General features: G+C 64.3%; 2 protein-coding genes across 5 annotated transcripts; one reads left to right on the top strand and one right to left on the bottom strand.

Annotated features, from left to right (window-relative positions):
- The first annotated feature begins 4319 nt into the window (after positions 1 to 4319).
- BAIAP3 (BAI1 associated protein 3) lies at positions 4320 to 19422 on the top strand. 2 transcript variants are annotated; one of them, XM_025877448.2, is made up of 36 exons: positions 4320 to 4511; positions 4798 to 4888; positions 9398 to 9538; positions 9840 to 9927; positions 10080 to 10160; positions 10520 to 10627; positions 11045 to 11104; positions 11244 to 11310; positions 11429 to 11624; positions 11916 to 11960; positions 12095 to 12172; positions 12267 to 12369; positions 12657 to 12764; positions 12860 to 12955; positions 13063 to 13166; positions 13682 to 13802; positions 14209 to 14333; positions 14413 to 14503; positions 14628 to 14684; positions 14788 to 14885; positions 14967 to 15018; positions 15112 to 15242; positions 15479 to 15602; positions 15682 to 15825; positions 15917 to 16009; positions 16103 to 16294; positions 16370 to 16438; positions 16513 to 16592; positions 16670 to 16778; positions 17117 to 17188; positions 17259 to 17339; positions 17438 to 17558; positions 17638 to 17761; positions 17845 to 18050; positions 18129 to 18523; positions 19287 to 19422. In XM_025877448.2, exons 1-35 carry the CDS (start codon positions 4454 to 4456, stop codon positions 18230 to 18232), a joined length of 3618 nt encoding a protein of 1205 aa, XP_025733233.2. In that variant the 5' UTR covers positions 4320 to 4453; the 3' UTR covers positions 18233 to 18523; positions 19287 to 19422. The 2 variants fall into 2 exon arrangements, with proteins under 2 accessions (XP_025733233.2, XP_073755837.1); XM_073899736.1 differs by lacking the exons at positions 4320 to 4511; positions 4798 to 4888 and adding an exon at positions 5392 to 5520.
- TSR3 (TSR3 ribosome maturation factor) lies at positions 19271 to 21658 on the bottom strand. 3 transcript variants are annotated; one of them, XM_025877449.2, is made up of 6 exons: positions 21484 to 21658; positions 21163 to 21382; positions 20669 to 20862; positions 20071 to 20298; positions 19888 to 19951; positions 19271 to 19650 (listed from the first exon to the last, which is right to left on the bottom strand). In XM_025877449.2, exons 1-6 carry the CDS (start codon positions 21593 to 21595, stop codon positions 19467 to 19469), a joined length of 1002 nt encoding a protein of 333 aa, XP_025733234.1. In that variant the 5' UTR covers positions 21596 to 21658; the 3' UTR covers positions 19271 to 19466. The 3 variants fall into 3 exon arrangements, with proteins under 3 accessions (XP_025733234.1, XP_025733236.1, XP_025733235.1); XM_025877451.2 differs by having other exon boundaries at positions 20122 to 20298; XM_025877450.2 differs by having other exon boundaries at positions 21184 to 21382.
- Between the last annotated feature and the right edge of the window lie 17 nt (positions 21659 to 21675).

Here is a 21675-nt window from a genome sequence, read left to right as displayed (position 1 = left end):
CTGCTGCCTGCAGGCTGTGTCCTTTTCCTGCCCTGCCCCCCCTGGCCCCCCCCCACCCCGGGGCCACCCCTGCTACCTCTTCCCCCTGGCCTCTGGCGCCAGACCCTCAGGGGTCCGTGGGGGGCAGGGGCTGGTGACCCTGGAGCCAGGGTGGGACGCCCCCTGTGATCCCCTCTGAGACCAGGCACACATCCTGCCCTGGCCTTGGCCCTGTGGCCAATTCCCCCCCCCCTTGCATCTCCCAGCCTGCCGGAGCCGGGCGTCCCTCCGGGGACCCCGAGCTGCCCTTCATGCCTGGGGCGGGCCTCCTCAGGGAGCGCCCAGCTGCATGTGAGTCCTCACTCAGACCCCAACAGTGTGTCTAGGACTGGCTGGGGCTCGGGCCTGGCCTTGGGGCTCCTCGGAGAACCTGGCCATGGGCGGATGGGCTATGGGTCCCCGAGAGTCCCCCTGGCCTCCCTGGACAGTCCCGCCCAGGCCAGAGCTGTACCCTCACGTCTGTCCACCGTGCAAAGTCGCCTCCTTCCCTGACTGGGCTGCCTAAAACTCTCGGCACGTATCAAGCTCTGCGGATGGGCAGCCTCCATTTTGAGTTGCCATGACGACACGTTGCCAGGTTGGAGGGCCAGGCTGAACAGTGACTTGGGCCAGCTCGAACCGGTCTGAGCCTGCTTCAGCAGGGAGGGGCCTGAGAAATGGCTGGTCCAGGATCCATCCCCAGCAGACCCTGGTGCTGAGTCTGGGGTGTATCCACCGGGGCCCACGAGGCTCATCTGGAGTCCTCCAGACGCTGGGACCCCATCTGTGGAGGCCCTGGCCCTGACTGAGGGGGCTGGTTTAGGATCATGGGGCGGGATGGGGCTGGAGCACCAGTCCCATCCACCCTGCTGTCCCCAGACCCCAGGAGCTCAGCACCTGTCAGGAAGTCACAGGCCTAGGGCCTCGGATCTCCCTCCCTGACCTCTTTCCTTCCAGGGGACCTACCCACCACCCTCTTGAAGAGAGGGGCCTTGGTGCCCATGCTGCCCCTCCCACTCCTGGAGCCCCAGAACCTGCCCCCCGCCCCCTGTTGTAAAGAGAATGATCCTGGGTACTCAGCTCCACCAGCTCTGCCTCCTGATGGGGGGTATGGCCTTTGTCCCCTCCAGGGCCCCTCACAGAGGGCTGAGTGTAGGAGGGGCCCTCCTGGGAGGTGGCCCTGTGCACTTGCCTCTGGGCCAGATGCTGATGGGCAGGCTCAGTGGACAGACAGTGGACAGCACTCGGTGGCCAGGTGGTCGGCCCTCGCGGAGACCTGCAGAGCCCTGTGTGGTTCCGCTGCTCTGCTCCCACCCCCTCCCCCAGCCCCACAGAAACCTCAGCCGCACAGTTGCTCCCAGGCCTGGTGCAGGCTTCACCTGTGCAGGTGTTGGCTTCCGGTGTCGTGGCCCCAGAAGCATTTCAGGTGAGGGGCCAGACCCCCTCCCACCTGGGGCCCCCTCTTCTGGCAGAACCACCCAGATGGCACAGGCAATGGGACAGATTCCTGCAGTCCCGAGTGTCCTGGCCCAAGTCCCTGGGCCATGCCCCAGCCATTCTCCATGGCTGCCCCCGTCTTCACACCTCTGGTGCCCAGGTGCGGCCGGCCTGCTAGGAGCTCTGCCTGCAATTCCAGAAGCTGCCACCAGAGGGCATTAGGGCATGAGGTCAAGCGTCTTTAACTTTTTTTCTTTTCTTTCTTTTTTCTTTCTTTTTCTTTTTCTTTCTTTCTTTCTTTCTTTCTTTCTTTCTTTCTTTCTTTCTTTCTTTCTTTCTTTCTTTCTTTCTTTCTTTCTTTCTTCTTTCTGTCTTTCTTTCTCTCTCTTTTTCTTTCTTTCTTTTTCTTTTTCTTTCTTTTTCTTCCTTCCTTCCTTCCTTCCTTCCTTTCTTTCTTTTTCTGTCTTTCTTTTTTTCTGTTTTTCCTCCCTCCCTCCCTCCCTCCCTCCTTTTCTCTTTCTTAGTAATCTCTACACCAACGTGGGGCTCAAACCTACACCCCTGAGATCAAGAGTTGCACGCTCCACTGGCGGAGCCGGCCAGGTGCCCCAAGCGTCTTTAAACCATAAGGGGTGGTGTGGCCTTACAGAGATGCGCCTTCACCTCCCTGCTCTCCCGCAGCCACCCGGAGCATCTCCCCAGAGCCTGGGGGTTTTCTTCTGGCCCTGAGGAGGGAAAACCGTGTGCCTCTGCCTGCCCAAAGCCCAGAGGGTGTGAACCCCACCTCCCAGCCAGCCCTGCCGAGCCTGACCCCTCTAGTGAGGTGTTTTGTGCCCCAACTCCTGCTATGACATGTGCATGCTCCACGTTGCCCCCTCCCCCACCCTCTCCCCTTGCTGTGGGGTCATCCCCCTCCCCCACCTACAGAGGTGGAAACTGAGTCCCCCGAGGGCCAGCCATGGCCACAGTCCCCATCCCATGTGGACCTGGAGGGTGTGCAGCTGACACTACCCAGTACTGGCTCCTCACTGAGAGCCCCCCCGCTCGCTGAGGGGTGCATGCTGCTGCTATGTCCATTTACAGACAAAAGGGAACCTGAGGTCCAGGGCAGCAAAGGGGTGTGACGGGGCAGGGCCTGACCTAGGTGGGGAGGAGGACGGGACTGAGCAAGAATGGGCCCATCTCTCCCTCCCCAGAAAGTGTCTGTGCATGGAGGGTCTGGGTATCTTTTCCTGGGGAAACTGAGGCCCAGGGCTGGGCTCGGCACCCCCCCCAGTTGCTGTGGGGCCCTGGAAGAGCCCTTCCCCTCTCCATAGTTTTCTTATCTGTCAAAGAGGGTGGTGAGGTCTCCAACAGGCCTCCACCCCAACGGCCACAGGGTTGGGGCTGGTGCCTCTGTGCTCCTGGCCCCCAGCGCATGCTCCCCAAAGGACACTGGATGTGGGGGCAAGCAGGGGCCCCTCCTAACTTCCTGTTTATAGCAGCTGCAGGATCTCTTCACCCCAAACCATTATGATCACCATGGCAACCAGGCCTATGTTTGTTCCAACAGGTTGGCAGGACCCCACGAAGGACTGCAGGGGTGAGGGGACTGCAGGGGTGGGCAGGCGTTGGCTCTGAGATCCTGGCTCAGGACGTGCCAGTCCCCAGGGGAGAACATCAGCTGCCCCTCCCTGATTCCTGTCCGGTGCAAAAGGCAGTCCCCACTCATCTCTGTCCCAAGCAGTTGATGCGTGTTCCTGAGCACCTCTGTCCCCATGTGCCTAGCTGTGCTGGGCCTGGATGGAAGCAGTGCCTGCAAGCAGAGAGCTTCCAGAAGGAGAATCCACCCTGGTGGGTCCATGTCTCCTCCAGGGCGGCGTGGACATGTGTGGGTCTGCACCGAGGAGCTGGGGTCATCCCCCTCCCTCACCACCTGAGACAGGTGGTGTCCCCATCCGAGCAGTGTCCGCCCCGTCCGGGGGTGATGGGAGAGGTGCCAGGTCCCCCCTGGGCTGGGGAGCCATGGCCTTGCTCTCCCCGCACTCCCTCCCCCAACTCCGAGGAATGGGTGGGATGGGCCTGCCTGCAAGGCGGGATGTTCACAGCCTAGTGGCCAAGCTGTGGCCCAGTGAGCTGCTGTTCTGGTACCCTGGGCCTCCACCTTTGGCCCTCAGCTCAGCCTCCCTCTGGCGTCCCCCCAGCAAACCGTTCTTGCCTCTGTGTTCTGGGCCTTTCTTTTCTTTTTTTCTTTTCTTTTCTTTCTTCTTTCTTTCTTTCTTTCTTTCTTTCTTTCTTTCTTTCTTTCTTTCTTTCTCTCTCTCTCTTTCTTCTTTCTTTCTTTCTTTCCTTTCTTTCAAGATTTTATTTATTTATTTGACAGAGAGAGACACAGCGAGAGAGGGAACACAAGCAGTGGGAGTGGGAGAGGGAGAAGCAGTCTTCCCGCGGAGCAGGGAGTCCGATGCGGGACTCGGTCCCAGGACCCTGGGATCACAACCTGAGCCAAAGGCAGATGCTTAATGACTGAGCCACCCAGGCGCCCCGTGGGCCTGTCTTTCAATTTCCCACACTGCCTGGGGCCCCACCATTAGAGATGAGGTCCTTGGGGTTAAAAACATCTCCAAATCGGTGGATCCCCTAAGTACTAGGTCCTCTGATGATCAGCAGGATCGGCCAAAGGGGATCGGGAGACCAGGTGCACCTCAGACCTCCAGAACCTCTGAGCAGCCCCCGGGTGTCTTCCGGCCCGCCTAGCACCCCCGGGAGCTTGTCAGAAATGCAGCTGGTCCGCCGCAGGCCAGACTCTGGGAGTCAGCCGCGGCAGTCTGTTTCTACGAGCTCTCCAGGCGGGCACGGTGCGGTGCTCGCGCAAGCTTCAGAGGGCGGTCCAGGGTGGGCGACGAAGAGCGCAGGCCTGGAGGTTCCAGCAGGCTGTGAGGCCGGGGCGTCGGGGGCCTCCCCTGCGCCGTGCGGACGCTGACCCAACAGGTGACGGGGTGTTGCGGAGCGTCCTGGGATGATGCCTGCAGCACCCCTCGCCCCGGGGGCAGACTGGCGGCGGAGTCGATGCCGAGGTCAGAGCTTGGGCTGGGAGGCCCTTCCAGAAAAGTCTGCGCAGCGGCCGGGGCTGGTCTTCCTCGGTTTCGGCGACTTTGGCTTCCTGAGGGTTCCCGGGGGAGGGGGTCCTGACACAGCAGAACCTGCTCCCCGCTCTGCACACACCGGTGGCTCCCTGGCCCGAAACCCCCGGCGACCGGCGTGCGCTGTGCGGGGGTCGCGGGGAGGGGGTCGCGGAGGGGCGGGCCGGGAGCGGGGGGCGGGCCCGGGGGCGGGGCTATCGGCCAGGCCTCGCCCCCGCAGTGTTCAGTTGTCCGCGCGGCGGCGAGCGCGCTGTTCTTGGCGTCCCTGGAGCGGGTGCGGAGCGCGGCGTCTCCCGAGCCCCCGGCCCACGGTGAGTGCGCGGACTCCGGATGGGCTTCGGGCGCCGTCCCCTCCGGCCGCCGCCGCCGCCGAGCGCCCGGTCCGGCTCCTGCGTTTGCGGACCCCGAGGGGCGCGGGGAGAGGAGGGCGGCGGGAAGTGGGGAAGGCGCGCCCCCGGCTCCGGGGAAACTGAGGCCGGCGCGTGCTCGGAGGGACGGATCGCGGGCACTTCTCTCGGCCCGCGTCCCCGGGGGCGCCGGAGCCGGCGGGGATGTGGGGGTGCAGTAGGACTCCCCTCCGACCCCGGTGCCCCCACCGACCTGTGGCCTCCGGGGACCTCGGAGACACTCCGCGGGGCCTCCGGGCAACACGCAGATGCCCCCGGCGCCCCGTCCCTCCCTCCCTGCCGCCAGTTGTCTGAGGACCCCTCGTCTCCACGAAATCCCTCCAGGGGCCGGAACGGTATAAAACAATGCGCACTCACCAGGCTTCTAAGCCGCCCGAGGACGCCCTGCTCATCAGGGAGGGAAAAGCCTCGACGGAACTCGGTGGGGGGGTCCGAGGCTTCTGAGGGGAGCATCGAGAGGGAGGGGCGGGGAGGGGAGGGAGCGGCGAGAAGGGATGTCGGTGAGCGAAGTGGGCGGAACACGGCGGTGGAGACAGGTAAGTACAGGCCCGGGGGAGGGAGCCTCGGAGGAAGATCGAATGGAGGGGTTTCATTTTTCATGCGTTCATTCTAGAAGTATCTGGGTAGCCCTTTACAGTTGATCCCACGCGTCATAGGGCTTTAGGTCCGGCTCTAGAGCTGCTTACAATGCACGTTCCCAGGCCCTTCCCCCCGGGCTCTCAGGGAGCCTCATTTGTAATGGGCCCTGGGGTCACTGCTCTGCTGCGTACTGGGAGCACTGGCTGGGGAGCCGCCCGGACATGACAGCCGGAAATCCAATAGGAAAAGTGAAGGGGGGTGTGGGAGGGGTACTGGGAAGACAAGACCACCAGGGTGACAAGGAGACCAGCATGTGGGACCAGAGATCCTGTCACTCCCCCTACACCCTGGGTAGCTGCAGGGGACCCCTGCCCCCAAGTCTCCAGGGACCAACTCTTGATAAGAAGGGACCTAGTGCTCTGAGATGTTTATCATAAAGGATTCCATTCACTGTGCGGGTGACCAGCAGGCCACAGGGGACACTGGCGAGGGAGACAGATCTGGCTCTGGCACAGCTCAGCTGCCCCCAGACCCATCTGCTTTGGTGCCACCTAAGCTCCCAGGTGGGCTAGCAGGAGACAGTGTGGCTTAGAGCCCTCGGTTTGAGTCCTGGCTCCAGACAGGTCACCCCAGCACCGGGGTGTGAAGTGGGACAGTGATACCCACTTTGCAGGATTGCCTCTTCTCTTTTAACCTGGGCCTTGGGGACAGCCAGGGGACAAGGTAGGCCTGTTAATGTTGGCTTGGTCCCAGTGCCAGTGTGGCATTCAGCTCCTCGGCCACCCTCACCTCGCCCCTTGGACAAACGGGAGCTGGGATCCCGGCCCTGGTGGCCAGGCGTGAGCAAGGATGCGGGCACATCTTGTTCTGTGCTGCTGCCCAGGCTCAGGGGGGACAGACACATAGAGAGCTCAGGGAGGAGTTCTGTTGGGGGCCTGGTAGACAGACGGAGGGTCCCTGTGGCCCACAAAAGCTTCCTGGGGGTCAGCTGCGCACACACTGCGGGCGCGGCTCTGGGCGAGGTGCTGGCTGGCTCCCAGGACCCCCAGGCCATGGAGAGCAGCAATATCAGTACTCGAGCAGTGGGGGGTTTCCAAGGAAACCAGAGGAGTGTCTGGGAACCCAAGGAGGAGCCATCTTTCCCAGATACCTGTGCCCAGATGTCGCTTTTGCCCCAGCCCAGTCAAGGGGCTGAGGGAGGGAGTGCCGCAGAGGGGGAGGCCAGCCTACCTGGACCCCAGAACTCAGGACGTGCCAGGAGCTTAGAGCTTGGACACCAGAGTCAGAGGTGGGCTCCATCCCTGGCCACTTGCTGGCTCTGTGGCCTTGAGTAAGCTCCTAAGCCCGGGGCCTCAGTTTCTCCAGGTAGATGGGAGGAGCAGAGCAGTACCCCCTTTCCGGGGCTGAGATTATGGGGCGAGGTGGCTCCCCCTCTGTCTTGAGCGTTTTATTCTCACAGAGGCACCCTGTCTCTGCAGCCACTTGGCTCCTGCGTCATGTTTGTCTCTGGGACCGTGAGCCCCTGTAGCCCCTGTCACTCGGCAGACGCAATTGGTGGTTGCCCTGGCAACAGCTAAAGCAGTGGCTCTTTCCCTGGCTTTGGGGGGCTGTGGGGGTAGCAGCCTCTTCCCCACAGCTAGAGAGGGGAAGGGGGGTCCTGGTGCCCGGCTGCCTCGGGACCTCACTGCTGACGACAGGGGCGACAGCTTGTAGGACTGCATGCCCATGCCGCTGCGCCCCCCTCCTCATATCCCCCCATCTTTGCAGGGGGGCTCCCAGGGGCAGGCAGTGGTCAATGTGAGGAAGGCGGGGCCTCATTTCAGGGCGTCAGCCAGCTGCCCTTTCTGTCCCCAGCTCTCAAGCTGGTCAGATGAGACCCTCTGAGCCCAGCACTCCCCGGGGCTCCATCAGGGAGCAGGCTAGGGTGCTGTCTGCAGGGGTGGCCTGAGCCAGTCAGGGTGTACAGAGCAGGGATGGCAGCCCTGGGGCCACGGAGAGACAGACCGACCCAGCAGGGGGCGGGGATCTGGTGTGTTTGACGGAATCTATTTAGGACTCGGGAGGTGCCCGGCATGCCCTGGCTCCAGCTCTCCCAACAGGGCATAAGATGCTGAGAAGGAGGTAGCAGATTTTCACTAGAGACTCGCAGGGATGGGGGCATGATCCCTGGGATGCTGGCCTGGGCACACAGGGCAGGGGTGGGGCTCTCCGGGCTCTCTCACCGCTAACCGCCCTGGGGCAAGAATAGTTGTACCCAGCTGAGTTCCCACTTCCTATTTTGTCAATGAAATCATGGTGTTCCTCCGCACGGGTCCTAGAGGTCCCCTCAGTGAGTGGACGAGTGAGCTCTGCCAAGAAAAGGACCAGGGCAGCGAGTCCAAAGGCCCTGTGGTGCACTGAGGGGAGCATGATGCATGCTCTACACGAGAGGCTAGCAAGCCCAGGGCAGGGAGCCCAAGGGGTGGGCACCGAGTGGAGGATTCAGCCCGGCCCGGGGGTCGGCACTTTGGTGGTTTTCAACAGGGGTGCAAGGAGACTACCCTGGGGTTTTGGGGGAGGCACAGGTTGTTGCCTGGCCCAGGGGAGAGGTGGGGGCCTGTGGCAGCTTTATGGTCCCCCCCACCCTCCTCCCAGGTGTGCAGGGGACCCTGGATCCCCTGGAGGATACGAGCCGGTGTGACGGTCGCTGGCAGGGACCAGCAAGGTGTCCCCCATGATTCGGAGATGCTCACTTCTGAGGGCCCCGGCTCAGCCCCTTGCAGGGCTGCAGGCTTGCTGTCCAAGCCTGTCCCCCACCCCCCGCCCTAGGCTCTGTCTGCACAGAGCAGAGCGACCAGGCCTGAGTTGGCTTCAGGAGGTGCACCGACAAGGGCCCCTTGGCCCAGGCTCTAGTCCGTGCCATGGGGCCCCTCCTTGTCCCAGCCGTGACATCTGGGCTGCTGCAACCCAGACAACGTGGGGCTCTTCCCAGATGGGAGAGGGACAGGGAGTGGTGGCCCCACACCCCAAACTTCTGAGGAGGGGCAGGACGTGTTCCACAGTTTCATTTCTACTGACTACAGGTAGCAGGCTCTTGTCTGCAGGGTGGCCCAGGGAGTGAGGATGGGGCATTGCCCTGGCCCTGCTTGGTGGGCCAGGACCCCCAGTGGCCCCTCCTGCACATGCTGGCCCCTTGGAGTCAGCCCCACTGGCCCTTTCTGGCCCAAGCTCCTCAGGACAAGGAGGCTGGGGGTCCCGAGGAGGGTTTGGCCTCCTGCAGGAGCTTTGTCGGCCCTGGCCCCAGACTGGACCTTCCAAGCTGGCTGACCTGGGCACCCCTCCCCCACAACTCTGTCCCCTTAGCAGAGCCCCCAAGAGACACCGGTCCTTGCTGCTGAGCTGTCCTCGGATCCCAGGGACACAGCCAGGGGACCCAGCCCTGGATGGGTGGCAGGTGGGGGTATGGCAGAACGGGCCCCCCTATGTGGTGGACTCCAGCAGTTCCCAGCAACGGAGCGCGGACTGTGCTGGGCACCACCATCACCTCTCACGGCCCCATCCCATCCCCAGATCGACCCAGCAGGGATGCCCCATTTTGCAGATGAGCCATGAAGACTTAGAGAGACCAAGAGACTGGCCCCCTGGGTACCCAGTGCAGTCCAGCAGGGGGGCTGAGCTCCAGGGAGGCTCAGGTGCCCCCTCCTGCCCCACCGCTACCTGTGCCGGCCGCCAGGAACGCAGCCCCTGTTGGTGTCTGGCTGATTCAATCATTGCTGGATGTGCACCTGATGTGATTCCTGGGGCCAGCACGGCAGAGCTGCTGGCCGATGGACATCCAGAGGCTCTCTCCCCCAGATCACCCACCATGACGACCTTGCTGGAGATCAAGAGCAGTGTGCTGAGGCAAGTGCAGGCGCGCCCATCCTTCCGCCGGAGGACCGAGGGAGAGCCTGGGAGCGCCAGTGCTGACCCACAGGAGCCCGCCGCAGGGGCTTGGTGGGTGCCCCACGCCTGATCCCGCACAGTCACGTGCACCTGGCCGCCCTCCTCTTGCCCCACTTTCTCCCACTGCCCCAGCACGACCTCTTGGGGAGGCCCGGGGGAGTGGTACCAAGGCCGGAGGGTGGGGGGGGCCACACTGTGGACATGAGACTGGGCCCTCGATCATGTGGAGACCCAGGCAGTCCCCTCAAATTGTAGGGCCTGGTGGCTGGCCCTGGGCAGGGGACAGGTGCGTGCTGTGAGCCCTGAGCTTCAGGGAGGGTTCGCTGACCCTCAGCCTGGCCTTTCTCTGCAGGAAGCCTGGGGACGGTGTGGAGTTCTTTGCGCAGATGCGCCTCATCCTGAAGAAGGGGGAAGGCAGACAGGGCCTGCCGTGCCCCGAGGTGAGGACAGCTCGGAGCTGCTGCCCAGTGTGGGGGCACCATGCTGGGCCTTCCCCCAGCCCCCTCTACAGCAGGCCCCCACCCCTCAAGCTCAGCCCCCTCCCACCCTGGAGTGTCCCCACAGGAGGCCCTCATCCGAGTGCCCCTCACAGGTCCTCTTGCGCAGTGGTTCACCAGCCCCTGCCGAGCCTGTGGACCCCAACCGTGGCCTGAGAGCCCTAACCCAGGAGGAGGTAAGGGGGATGGGGTTCTGGCCCCAGGGAGAGTCTGGGAGCACTTCCTGTGTGCCAGGCCCAGGTTCTGGGGACAGGTGGACAGCAAAGGTGGCAGGGGTGAGGGCCAGGACTTCCCGTGGAAGCCAGTAAGGAGGAGTCGGGGTTCAGACCAATGGAGGGCCCAACTGATGCAAAGGTACCGATGCTGGGACCAGACTCTGCCAGTGGGTGGAGCTCCTGCGGGCTGGGATGTGGGGGGTGGAGTGGGGAACCAAAGTGCCTGGACCGCCCCAGTGGCCAGGGCTCTAGGCCCGGGTCTGAGGTGGACAGGGGTGGGGTGGCTGGGACTCAGGGCACGCCCTGCTCCCTGACCACAGGTGGAGATGCTCTATGAGGAAGCCCTGTACACAGTCCTTTACCGTGCAGGGACCATGGGCCCTGACCAGGTGGATGACCAGGAGACCCTACTGGGCTACCTGCAGCAGGTGAGTCCCACTGGCTCCGCCCTCCCTGCTGGCCTGGCCCCACCCTGCTCTGGGGAAAACAGAGACCACTGTCTCTCCCAACCCTGTCTGCCTGGTGATGTCACCATCACCCAAATAACCCAGGCTTGCCCCACATACAGAACACACCCCCACACACACACATGTGTGCACAGGCAGACACACATATAGGCTGATCGGCCTGCCCGGAAGGATGGAGTGATAGAAAAACACACAGACACACAGAGAAGGGTAGAAAGGACACACTGACAGAGGGACAGACACACAGGATGGATGGATAGACAAATACATCTTTTCTCCTCCCCTGGGTGTGTTTCATCTGCTCCGTGAGGCCCCCGGGACACTGGCCAGCCCTGCTTTGGGGGTCCCTGGGCCCTCACACCTGCCCACCCTGTACAGGTGTTTGGTACCAGCCCCGAGGAGCACGCCGAGGCCATTGAGCGTGTGAAGAAGGCCAAGGTGAGGCTGCCACCTGGTCTGGGCAGACGCTGCCCGGCCACAGTGCTAGGGCTCAGGGGTGGAGAGGACACAGAGCAGGGCCCTGTCCTGGCCACACGGAGCCTCCCTCAAGAGGCTCCTCGGCACCTTTGGCCCACAGGCCCCCACGTATGCCCTGAAAGTCTCTGTCATGCGTGCGAAGAACCTGATGGCCAAAGACCCCAATGGTGAGTGGGGACCAGCCAGGAGTTTGGCTGCGCCCAGTCCTGGTGGCTGTGGAGGGACCGTGGAGGGACGGGGTTGGGGGGCCTGGGACCGGGGACTAAGCCGCCCACGGTGTCTCAGGCTTCAGCGACCCATACTGCATGCTGGGCATCCTGCCAGCCTCGGGCGCCCCACGGGAGCCGGGCCCGCACAAGGAGCAGCGTTTCAGCTTCCGCAAAGGCAGCAAGCGTGGAGGCCCACTGCCAGCCAAGTGCATCCAGGTCACCGAGGTCAAGAGCAGCACCCTGAACCCTGTCTGGAAGGAAAACTTCCTCTTGTAAGGCCCCTCTTCCAGCCAGGCGGCAGGGTGGTGGGGGAGGGGGGCTGCCTGCTATGCCAGGATGCGTGCCATCTCAGAACGGAGCGGGGCTGGTCATAGGACCACCTTCCAGAGGACATCATCACCTCGGAGTGAGGTGCCACACAGTCAGGATTCAAATCCAGGCAGCCTGTCTTACAAGCTGGAGCTCATGGATACCTTCCTGCAGCTCCCGGAAATTGTCCCTCCCCTAGCCCTGGGCAGAGGATCGTCCTGCACCCTCTGGCCATCTCTCTGTTTTCCTTATAGTGAGATTGAGGATGTCAGCACCGACCAGCTGCACCTGGACATCTGGTATAGGCCCCTGGGCCCTGCAGGGCAGGGGGTGTGGGTGCACCTGGTCTGGGGGGGTGCAGCGGTGGGAGGGGACATTCAGGGCCCAGCCAGGCCCCAGCCAGATGAGGTTTGCCCTCTTTCCCCACCCCTAGGGACCATGATGATGATGTGTCTCTGGTGGAAGCATGTAGGAAGCTGAATGAAGTCATCGGCCTGAAGGGCATGAGCAGGTATGACAGGTGGGACCTGGGTGCCCCCCAGACATGGGCCAGCAGGTGGGGCTCCCCAGGGACCCCAGGTGGGAGCCCACCCTGCTTTGCCCAGGTATTTCAAACAGATTGTCAAGTCGGCCCGTGCGAATGGGACAGCAGGGCCCACGGAGGACCACACCGATGATTTCCTGGGGTGTCTCAACATACCCATCCGGGTGAGTGGGGTCCAGGGCCTCATTCCCAGAGCACGTTTGTGGTATCTCACCCTCCGGGGACACTGCTGGTGGCTATGTCCTGTGATTCCCCCAGCTGCTCCCATCCTTCTTGGGCTGCGTGGGGGCACTGTGCTGCAGGGGAGGGGGGGGAACAGTCTCCTGGGGCCTCTGGTGTCCAGGCACCCCTGAGTGCTCACCCTGTGCCGATGGCCTGTGTTCAGTGGGAAACAGAGGTCTGTGGGAGGGAGCAGGAGGAGATATTGCCAGTCTGAACCCCCTTCCCTTAGGAGGTGCCCGTGGCGGGTGAAGACCGCTGGTTCAAGCTGGAACCGCGTTCCAGTGCCTCCCGAGTGCAAGGAGACTGCCAGCTGGTCCTCAAGCTGATCACCACACAGGTGGGGGGCTGTGAGGTCCTTGCCCTGCGTTCCGGCCCTACACCCCTGCCCTCCGGCTGGGGCAGGGCTGGTGATGGGCGGGCCCTGCATTCCAGAGGGACACGGGCATGAGCCAGCGCGGACGGTCGGGTTTCCTGTCCTACATGCTGCTGCTCAGCCGTCTGCTGCAGTTCGAGCACCGATCCCAGGAGGTAGCCGCGCCCTCGGGGCCGGGGAGGGACAGCAGGGGAGGCTGGGCACCGGGGTCAGGAGGGGCTGGCGTCTCCTTCCTTCATTCACGCCTGCCCATCCCCTCCAGCCCAACTCGAGCGGCTGGCGCGGAGAGCTCAGCGGGCCCGCGGCCACCGTGCTCTGCCTACACGGCGCGCAGAGCAACCTGTCTGCGCTGCAGTTGGCTGTGCTGTGAGCGGGGCCGCGGGAGGGGCGGGGTGCGGGAAGGCGAGCCGTGGGTGGGAGGGGCTGCCCGTGCCAGGGACGGGGCCTCTAGGGGCGGGGCGAACGAGGGGCGGGGTTATGAGAGGGAATGGGCGGCTAAGAGGGGCGGGCCCCGGGAAGGGGCAGGGCTGTGGAGATGGGACGGAAAGTGGGCGTGGTCATGGAAGAGGCAGGCGGGCGCTGGGGTGAGGAGGGGCTTGGGAAGGGGCGCTGTGAGTGGCAGCAGCTGAGAGCGTTGGAGCTGGAGAGGTCGTGCTGCGAGGGGAGTGTCATGGGGTGGGAAAGAGCGTGGCCTGTGGTGGGCGGGGCCACATGTGGGCGGGGCAGGCGCGGGAAGGAGTGCTTTGAGTGGGAAGGAATGAAACGGGGCGGTGCCGTGAGGGGATTGTGGGACGGGAAGGGGCAAGGAGGAGGGGCACAAGGGGTCTCCTGGGGGTCGCAGCCCTGACTCCGCCGTGACCATGGCGGGGCTGACTCCCCAGGCACTGGCAGGTCAGCAGCCGCCACCATCAGACCTGCACCCTGGACTATGGCTACCTGCTGGGGCTGCTGGAGGACATGCAGGTCCACTGGGAGGAGGCATCCTCCCTGCCCCAAGAGCAGGTGAGCGCGCTCTTGTCGGCTCAAAGTGCTGTTCCTGGAGGGTGTGCCGTGGGCTGCTGGCACGCTGGACGGAGGCCCACCCTCATGGGGCGCACGGCCTGTAGGGTGCCCTGGGCTTGAAAACAAACCTCATGACCCAGGGCAGAGCAAGACTGGGCAGTGCTGAGATAGGGGATGGGTTGGACCCAGGAGAGGGAGGTCGTGCCCGTCCCTTGGCTGGGGACAGAGGGAGTGGGCACTGGCTGCTGGGTAGGGGGGACTGGTGGTGCAAAGGCCCTGAGGCTGCGGGAGAAAGCAGGGCCAGGCCAGTGGGTGGCTGCTGGAGGCCCTTGCAGACAGGCTGCCCCCGCCCCCACCCTGTGGGGCGGGCAGTGAGGGCCAGCTCTGATGGGCCCTGTGTCCTCAGGAGGAGAGCCTAGCTGACAGCTTCTGTGCCTTCTCGGAGTTTGGGCTGCAGCTGCTACGTCAGCTCCGAGACTACTTCCCAGCCACCAACAGCACAGCCGTCCACCGCCTGGAGCTGCTGCTGAAGTGGGTGCAGCCGCCGGTGCTTGGGGTGGGCTAGGGCCAGGACGGGGCAGCCCACAGTCAGTGGGCGGTCCCTGTCCAGGTGTCTCAGCAAGATGCAGCTCTTCCAGCCATCCTTCGAGATCTGCCCCTTCGAGACGGAGCTGAACATGGACATCGCCGCGGCTCTGAAGGTGTGTCCAGCCCCAGCTGCCTGCCCTGCCCCGCCCTGGCCCCCGGCCCGGCCTGCTCAGCCACTCTCTGCTGCCCTTTTAGCCTTCTCTATTCACCACACTGTCTCGATGACTTGTCTTGCAGAGAGGCAACCGTGAGTGGTACGACAGGCTCCTGAACACCAAGAGTCCTCGCGAGCAGGTGCCGCTCGGGGAGGGCCTGGCCGCAGGGGAGGGGGGGAGAGGGAAGGGGTCGGCCAGGAGGTGCAGGCCAGAAGGTCATTGCGAACCGGGCTTCCTCGCAGCCGGGGCCGATGCGCCTTGCCGGGCTGGTGGAGCTGGCTGACGCCGTCTACGAGGACCTGCAGTCCTGCTATGGCATCTACGCTAGCCTCTTCCACAGGTGGGGTCCCTGCCCCCAGCCCCTCATGTTGCCTCCAGGCCGGGCGTGGGGCAAGCAGGTGTGTGGAATTTGTTCTTGCAGCATCGTCGAGATCGACTTCTTCACCCTCACTTTCCGGCAGCTGGAGCGTCTGGTGAGGAGGGGGAGTGGGGAGAAACGCCCCGCCGGCTGGGAAGGTGCCTCGGTTTCCTTGTTGCTGGCGGCCTGACTCCGCCATCCTAAGCAGGTGGCCGAGGAGGCATGGGTGCTGACGGAGGAGCTGAGCCCCAAGATGACCCTCGAGGTGGCCTCGGGGCTCTTCGAGCTGTACCTGACCCTGGCTGACATCCAGAGCTTCTGGAGCAGCATCCCCGGCCGGTGGGTGCCCTGCCCCAGCCTGTCCCTTTCCCTCCATGCCCCCATCTGTCTCCGTCCACTATGGGTCTCCCAGGCCTGTACCCACCCCTCCCGGTCCCCCCACCCCAGCTGTCCTCCTGCCTCCTCTAGGAGGCCTGTGGGACAGGATCCCAAGGACCCTTTGAAGGAGGGAAGCTGAGATGTGCGGGCCAAAGGTGTTTGAGTCAGGGCGGGCTCTGACGGGCCTCCTGTTGCAGTGAGAGCCGCTCCCTTGCTCTGGCCGGCATCCATGCCCCCTTCCTGCCCGCCGTGAAGCTCTGGCTGCAGGTGCTGCGGGACCAGGCCAGGTGGAGACTTCAGGGAGCCGTGGATGTGGACACAGTGAGTAAGCACCCAGGCCTGAAGCTGCTGGGCTCAGCCAGGGCCACCCTGCAACCCAGGCCTCCTCCCGCCCTCTTAGTTGGAGCCCATGGATGCCTCCTGCAAGCACAGCAGCTCCGCGACCACTGCTAGTCTCTGCTTCAGTCTCATCCAGGAACTGTGGGCCCGCCTGGCGTGGCCAGACCCTGCCCAGGCCCAGGTGCTGGGCACCCAGCTCAGCCAGGTGTGTGGCTGTGGGTTGCAGAGCAAGGTCTGGGAGGGGAGCAGGACCAGGGCCGCAGCCCACAGCTCTGAGCCCTTGTGTCCCACCCTAGGACCTGTGCGAGGCCACCCTCTTCTATACTGAGCTGTTGCGAAAGAAGGTGGACGCTCAGCCTGGGACTGCAGGCGAGGCAGTGAGCGAACCAGTGAGCAGGCTGGTGGGCAGGCAGGGGGCGGAGGGCCGGTGGGGCCAGCATGGGGCTGCCCGCGCACCACCCACGTCTGGCACGCCTCCCCAGCTCTGTGTGGTCCTCAACAACGTGGAGCTCCTCCGCAAGGCTGCTGGGCAGTCGCTGCGGGGTCTGGCATGGCCGGAGGCGACCTCGGCGCTGGAGGGGGTGCTCCCACGGCCTCTGCTCAGCTGTGCGCAGGCCCTGGACGAAGACCTGCAGCAGGAGGTCCACACCGTGACGGCGCACCTGACCTCCAAGGTGGGTGGGCGGGCAGGCTGGGGAGCTGGCTGCCCCGTGCACTGCTGCTTGGTGCTGAGTGCTGCCGTCCCACAGATGGTGGCCGACATCAGGAAGTACGTACAGCACATCAGCCTGTCGCCGGACTCCATCCAGAACGACGAAGTGAGTGCATGGCCGGCTGAGGGTGTATGGGGTGGGGCCCAGGGGCTGTCTGGCGCTGAGGGTGCTGCCCGCAGGCTGTGGCCCCACTCATGAAGTACCTGGACGAGAAGCTGGCCCTGCTGAATGCGTCGCTGGTGAAGGAGAACCTGAGCAGGTAGGGTTCGGGGGGGGCGGGGGCGGTGAGCAGCGTGAGGCCTGCAGTGCAGCCACTGACGCGGAGTGTCCCTGCAGGGTGCTGGAGGCCCTCTGGGAGCTGCTCCTGCAGGCCATCCTGCAGGCCCTCGGTGCAAACCTCGATGTCTCCGCGGATTTCTACGGCCGCTTCCACTTCACGCTGGAGGTAGGGCCGCATGGAGGAGCCATCCCTGCCGGGGCACCTGGGCCTTTCCTGGCGGTCCCCGGGCCCCAAGGCTGCTGAGCACCCCTTTGCCCCTCTGCTGGGTGGCCTGGCCTTCCTGGTCCGAATGGCTCCTGCCTGCCAGCCCACCTGTGTCAGCAGCACCTGGCCGCCCCAGGCGTTGGCATTCCCCCCTCCCCCCCCCCGCTGGCCAGGGGGAGGCGGGGGGGCTGGCTTCTGAGCTGGGGGGTAGGGGGGGTGCTGGGTGTGAGAAGTGGCTCTGGTTCCACCCGTCTCAGCCTGCTGGCCTCAGCTGGCTCTGCCTTCTTGCCCTGCCCCAGGCCCTGGTGAACTTTTTCCATGCGGAGGGTCAGGGTCTGCCCCTGGAGAGCCTGAGGGACGGAAGCTACAAGGTGAGGGCCTCTGACGCGGGGGAGGGGAGCATGCACAGAGCCCGCGCTCAGCACCCCTGTGCCCCCACAGAGACTGGAGGAGGAGCTCCGTTTGCACCAGTGCTCCACCCGCGAGTGCATTGAGCAGTACTACCTGGACAAGCTCAAGCAGGTAGCGGGGCCTGGGGGCGCGCTCGGCCTCCCCCCGCCGCGAGGCCCCCGAGCCCTGGTCAGCAGCCTGAGCCCTTGCGCCCTTGCGCCCTTGCGCAGAGGTGTCTGGAGCAGAAGCGGTCCGGGCGCCTGAGTGTCCGCTGCCACTACGAGGCGGCACAGCAGAGGTTGGCTGTGGAGGTGCTGCATGCCGCGGACCTGCCCCCGCTGGATGCCAACGGTGAGGGGCTGCTGGCGGACAGGGCGCGGGCAGGGTGCGGACGGTGGCACTCACGGCGCCCCCTGGCTGTGCCCCTCAGGCCTGAGCGACCCCTTTGTGATTGTGGAGCTGGGCCCACCACACCTTTTCCCACTGGTCCGCAGCCAGAGGACGCAGGTCAAGAGCCGGACGCTGCACCCTGTGTACGACGAGCTCTTCTACTTGTGAGTGTCCCCCCTCGCCCTGCCCCCAGACCGCCCGTGCCCGAGTGGGGCACCAGCTCCAGGCGACTGCCCCTTGCTTGCAGCTCTGTGCCGGCAGAGGCGTGCCGCCGCCGCAGCGCCTGCGTGCTCTTCACGGTCATGGACCACGACTGGCTGTCCACCAACGACTTCGCAGGGGAGGCGGCCCTCGGCCTGGGCAGCATCGGTGGCATAGCGCGGCCCCAGGTGGGAGGGAGCTCGAGGGCCAGGCAGCCTGTGACCCTGCACCTGCGCCGGCCCAGAGCCCAGGGTGAGTGAGGGTGCAGGGGTGGAGGGTCTGATGGCGGTCGGGACTCATGCTGGCTCCTGCTCTCCTGCCTGCCTGCAGTGAAGTCAGCGCTGAGGATGCTGGAAGGCCGTACCAACAAGGAGGCGCAGGAGTTTGTCAAGAGACTTAAGGAGCTGGAGAAGTGCATGGAGGCGGACCCCTGAGCCCCTCCTGCCCCAGGCCCTCCCCGAGTCCCTGCACTGGCCTCACCCTGCCCTGCAGTCAGCTTTGTGCAGCCAGGGCTTGCTCCCCCCTCACCCCGCCGTGTGGTGTGCATGCTGCAGCTGGCCCTCCAGCCCCTCCTCCCTGCCCTGGCCCTGTGTGCTGTGTACTGTGAACCCATTGCATCCAGCAGGCACCACCACCCCCCCATCCTGGGTTTGGGGGACTAACTCGGTGGGGCCTGGTCAGCAGCTGTCCCCCTGGATGCGGAGCAGAGCAGGCCCGGCCACCAGGTGAGCTTCCCCATCTGCTCCCTCAGCTTCCACTGCCCCAGTAGGCGGGCACCGGTCTGAGAGCAGGGTTCTCAGTGGGGTGGCTTTGCTTCCCGGGAGAGTTAGGCCGTGTCTGGAGACATTTTTGGTGGTTACAACTACAGGCTGAGGGAGGTCTTGCTGGCACTAGTGGTGAGACCAGGGATGCTCTCCCCAGCAAAGATGGGCCACTCCCAGATGTTACCAGTGCCACAGCCAAGAGCTCATCTTAGAGGAAGCTCTGTCTTCTCCTTCTGGGGTGGGGAGTGTGGCACAGCCTTGCTGGCCAAGAGGCAGAAAGGCTCAGGTTTGAGTCCGGACCACACAAGCTGGCGGGAAACAGCTCCCTGGGGCCCTGGTGGAAGGGAAGGTGGGCACCCAGAACCCTTCACCCAGAGGGCGTATGGACAGGTTTGCTAAGAACTGCATAGGTCTCACTCCCCACCTGGCTCTGAGGCCTGGGAGAGGGTCCCCGGGTGTCACTGTGAAGCTGGGGACATCACGCAGAGTTGATCGGTCAGTGTAAGGAGCTCCGTGCCGGTCACGCAGCTGTGCAGTGTATTCTCTGTGTCCATACACACCTGCCCGTGCCAGACCTGCCTCACGCCCGGCATCACCATGGTCCAAACCCTTCCCAGGCAGGCTCTGCCTCACTGGAGACTGAGAGTCATCCCCATGCCATCCCCCCCATCCCCGGGTCAAGTGCAAAGAAAGAGGCTCACACTGGGGTCTCCTTGGCCTGCAGCTTCATTGGGAGGGCTGGAAGGCCCCAGAGCACAGCTGTGTCAGCAGCATGGGGACAGAGTCCAGTGCTGCTCAGTGCTGCGGGGGCTGAGGATGCCAGGCCCGTCTGTGTCCCCACAAGTCCTGCTACGTCTCCAGTTCCTTACTGCTCCGCCATGAAAAGTAAATGTGTCTGCCACCTTTAGTCTCTCTGCCGTTTCTTGATTCCTTTCCAAACCTCTGTGGGGGCCCTGGCCTCTGCCCCCTGTCCCAGAGGACGCTCCTCCTCAGAGCAGCTACTGCTGCTGTCTCCTCTGTCCTCGGCACCAGGCCCTCGCTCCTCAGACTCGTCCTCACTGTCACTGTCGCCACTGTCTGCAAGCAGCCTGGAAGGGACAGGTGTGTTCCCTACGGGCGCACTCACTCACAAAAGCCCCCAGCTGAGGGCAGATTCTATTCCCCAGGTTCTTAAAACCAACACCTCTCCAATGGGACATTCCCTCTTACACAGTCACAAAACCCTCGTGCTGCTGAGGGATCCACCCCTCCTCCCCACCCCTGCCATCTGCAGGAGGGGCTGAGGCCAGAGGCAGAGGAGAGCCCTGGGAAGCCCAAGGACCTACCGGGTGCCAGCCACTGGCCTGTTGGGGTTTGCAAACTCTCGCCCAGAATCCACGTCAAAAGGATCTGAACAGAGAAACCAAGCAAGAAACGGACCTACAGATGAGCTCAGAGCACAACCAAGCCCCCCAAATGCTGGGGTAGGAAGCCCCCCCCGCCCCGCTTCTCAACAGGAGGTGGCATGCCTGGAGGGTCCTGGCTCCCAACCAGGGGCTTGTGTCCACGCCAGGCCTCACCGATTTCCTCCTCCTCGGGGCGCTCCTTGGCATGGGCCAGGAACTCCTGCTGGGCCTGCAGCACCTCCTCTGCACTGCTGCAGGCCGCGTAAGTGTCCAGGAGCTGGCGGTTCAGGTCTAGGAAGCCCTTGCCCCACTTGAACTTCCGCAGCAAAATGACAGCAAGGTCCGAGAAGCCTGACGGCAAGGACACCGGAAACCCAAGAATGTCAATGATACCTCTCCCATCCCAAGTGTGTTCCCAGCACCCTCAACGCTGTCCCCACACCTGAAACTCCCCATCAGACACCATCCTATGGTGCAGACAGCCTGCCTGCCCTCCTCTGCCATTCGTGAAGGCCCTCTCCCCACGTCTCATGGGGCCCCCTGAGCCTCCACAGGGACCACACATTCTCTGAGGGCAAGCTGAGGGGTGACAGAGGTGGGGCTGAAATCCTGGCCTGTCCACCTCGACCACCCCACACACCCTCACATGACTCCTGGGAGGTGCCAGCAGAAAACCCATAGCTATCAGTGTAGCCAGACTTGGCAGCAGGCCAGCGCTCACCCAGGATGCAGAAGGTGGCGGCAAAAGCCTCCACACAGGACAGCTTGCAGGGCCGGCCGTAGTTGACGGGGTTGGCAGCGACCAGGTGGGGCAGCAGCCGCAAGTGGCTCCCGCGCATCCTCCCAAACGGGGTCTCATCCAGTCGGGCCCAGGAGCAGTCGATGACAGCGACCCCACTCTGTGCCACCAGCTGTCTGTCAGGAGCAGAGCAGGGCTAGGTTCTGGAGGCCACGTCCCTGGAGACTGACCTCACCAGGGACACAACAACATCATTTCTCGGCCCCCAAGCACCCCCAACAGTGTATGTCCCTGCAGCAGACTCCTTTATTCACTTGTTTACTGAGACCGACTTATCCTGCGCTACGCAACCGGGGCAAACTAGACCAGTACACCTAGGTGAGCCCTGCAAGAAGGATGCGCCAGGGTCCCCGGCTCAGGGAGAGCACAGAGCCCAGTTAGGGACCCCGCCCGCCCCCCCGCCTCCCCGCTCCTACCTGTCTGCGGGGGACACGTACTGGGAGCCCACGGGGCTGAGCACGACGCCGCCGAACCTGTGGCCCAGGCGCAGGCAGCGCACCAGGCCCAGGCGGGCCAGCTTGCGGCCAGTGCAGCGCCGGGGGTCGCAGTGGCCCAGCTCCCACATGGCCAGCGTGCAGGGTAGCCGCGCCGGGCCCGAGCTGCCCTCGTCCTCGGCCGCCTCTGGCTCCACGGACGCTGCACCGGGGACGGAAGGATACCGAGCCTCAGGCGCAGCTCTGGGGCCACCCTCAACCCCCGGCCCCCAATTCCCGGGCCCGCGATCGCGCCCCACTCACCGCGCAGCGCGGCGCCCACCTCCTCCGCGAAGGCCTCCAGGGAGCGGCCCGCGGGGTGGCGAGCGCGGCCTCCTTCAGCCCCCAGCCCCCGCGCCGTCCTCCTCCGGCCCATGGCTGACAGCTGGGTCTCGGACTCCACGGGCTCACAGCTCGGCAGCGGCCGGGCCGCGCGTGTCTGCGCAGGCGCCGAGC

The sequence above is a fragment of the Callorhinus ursinus genome, unplaced genomic scaffold, assembly GCF_003265705.2.
Source record: "Callorhinus ursinus isolate GAN/ISIS: 27379988/994484 unplaced genomic scaffold, GSC_fseal_2.0 scaffold13, whole genome shotgun sequence".
Taxonomy (NCBI): Eukaryota; Metazoa; Chordata; class Mammalia; order Carnivora; family Otariidae; genus Callorhinus; species Callorhinus ursinus.
Note: the sequence above shows the minus strand (reverse complement) of the source record. Positions and strands in the feature narration are given on the sequence as shown.

Coding starts and splice junctions, on each gene's coding strand:
- BAIAP3 (XM_025877448.2), top strand. CDS start 4,454: ATGATGCCTGCAGCACCCCTCGCCCCGGGGGCAGACTGGCGGCGGAGT. Junction 9,539..9,839: donor GAGCCCGCCGCAGGGGCTTG/GTGGGTGCCCCA, acceptor CTTTCTCTGCAG/GAAGCCTGGGGACGGTGTGG. Junction 10,161..10,519: donor GAGCCCTAACCCAGGAGGAG/GTAAGGGGGATG, acceptor CCCTGACCACAG/GTGGAGATGCTCTATGAGGA.
- TSR3 (XM_025877449.2), bottom strand. CDS start 21,595: ATGGGCCGGAGGAGGACGGCGCGGGGGCTGGGGGCTGAAGGAGGCCGC. Junction 21,383..21,483: donor GGTGGGCGCCGCGCTGCGCG/GTGAGTGGGGCG, acceptor TCCCCGGTGCAG/CGTCCGTGGAGCCAGAGGCG. Junction 20,299..20,668: donor CGCCACCTTCTGCATCCTGG/GTGAGCGCTGGC, acceptor CCTTGCCGTCAG/GCTTCTCGGACCTTGCTGTC.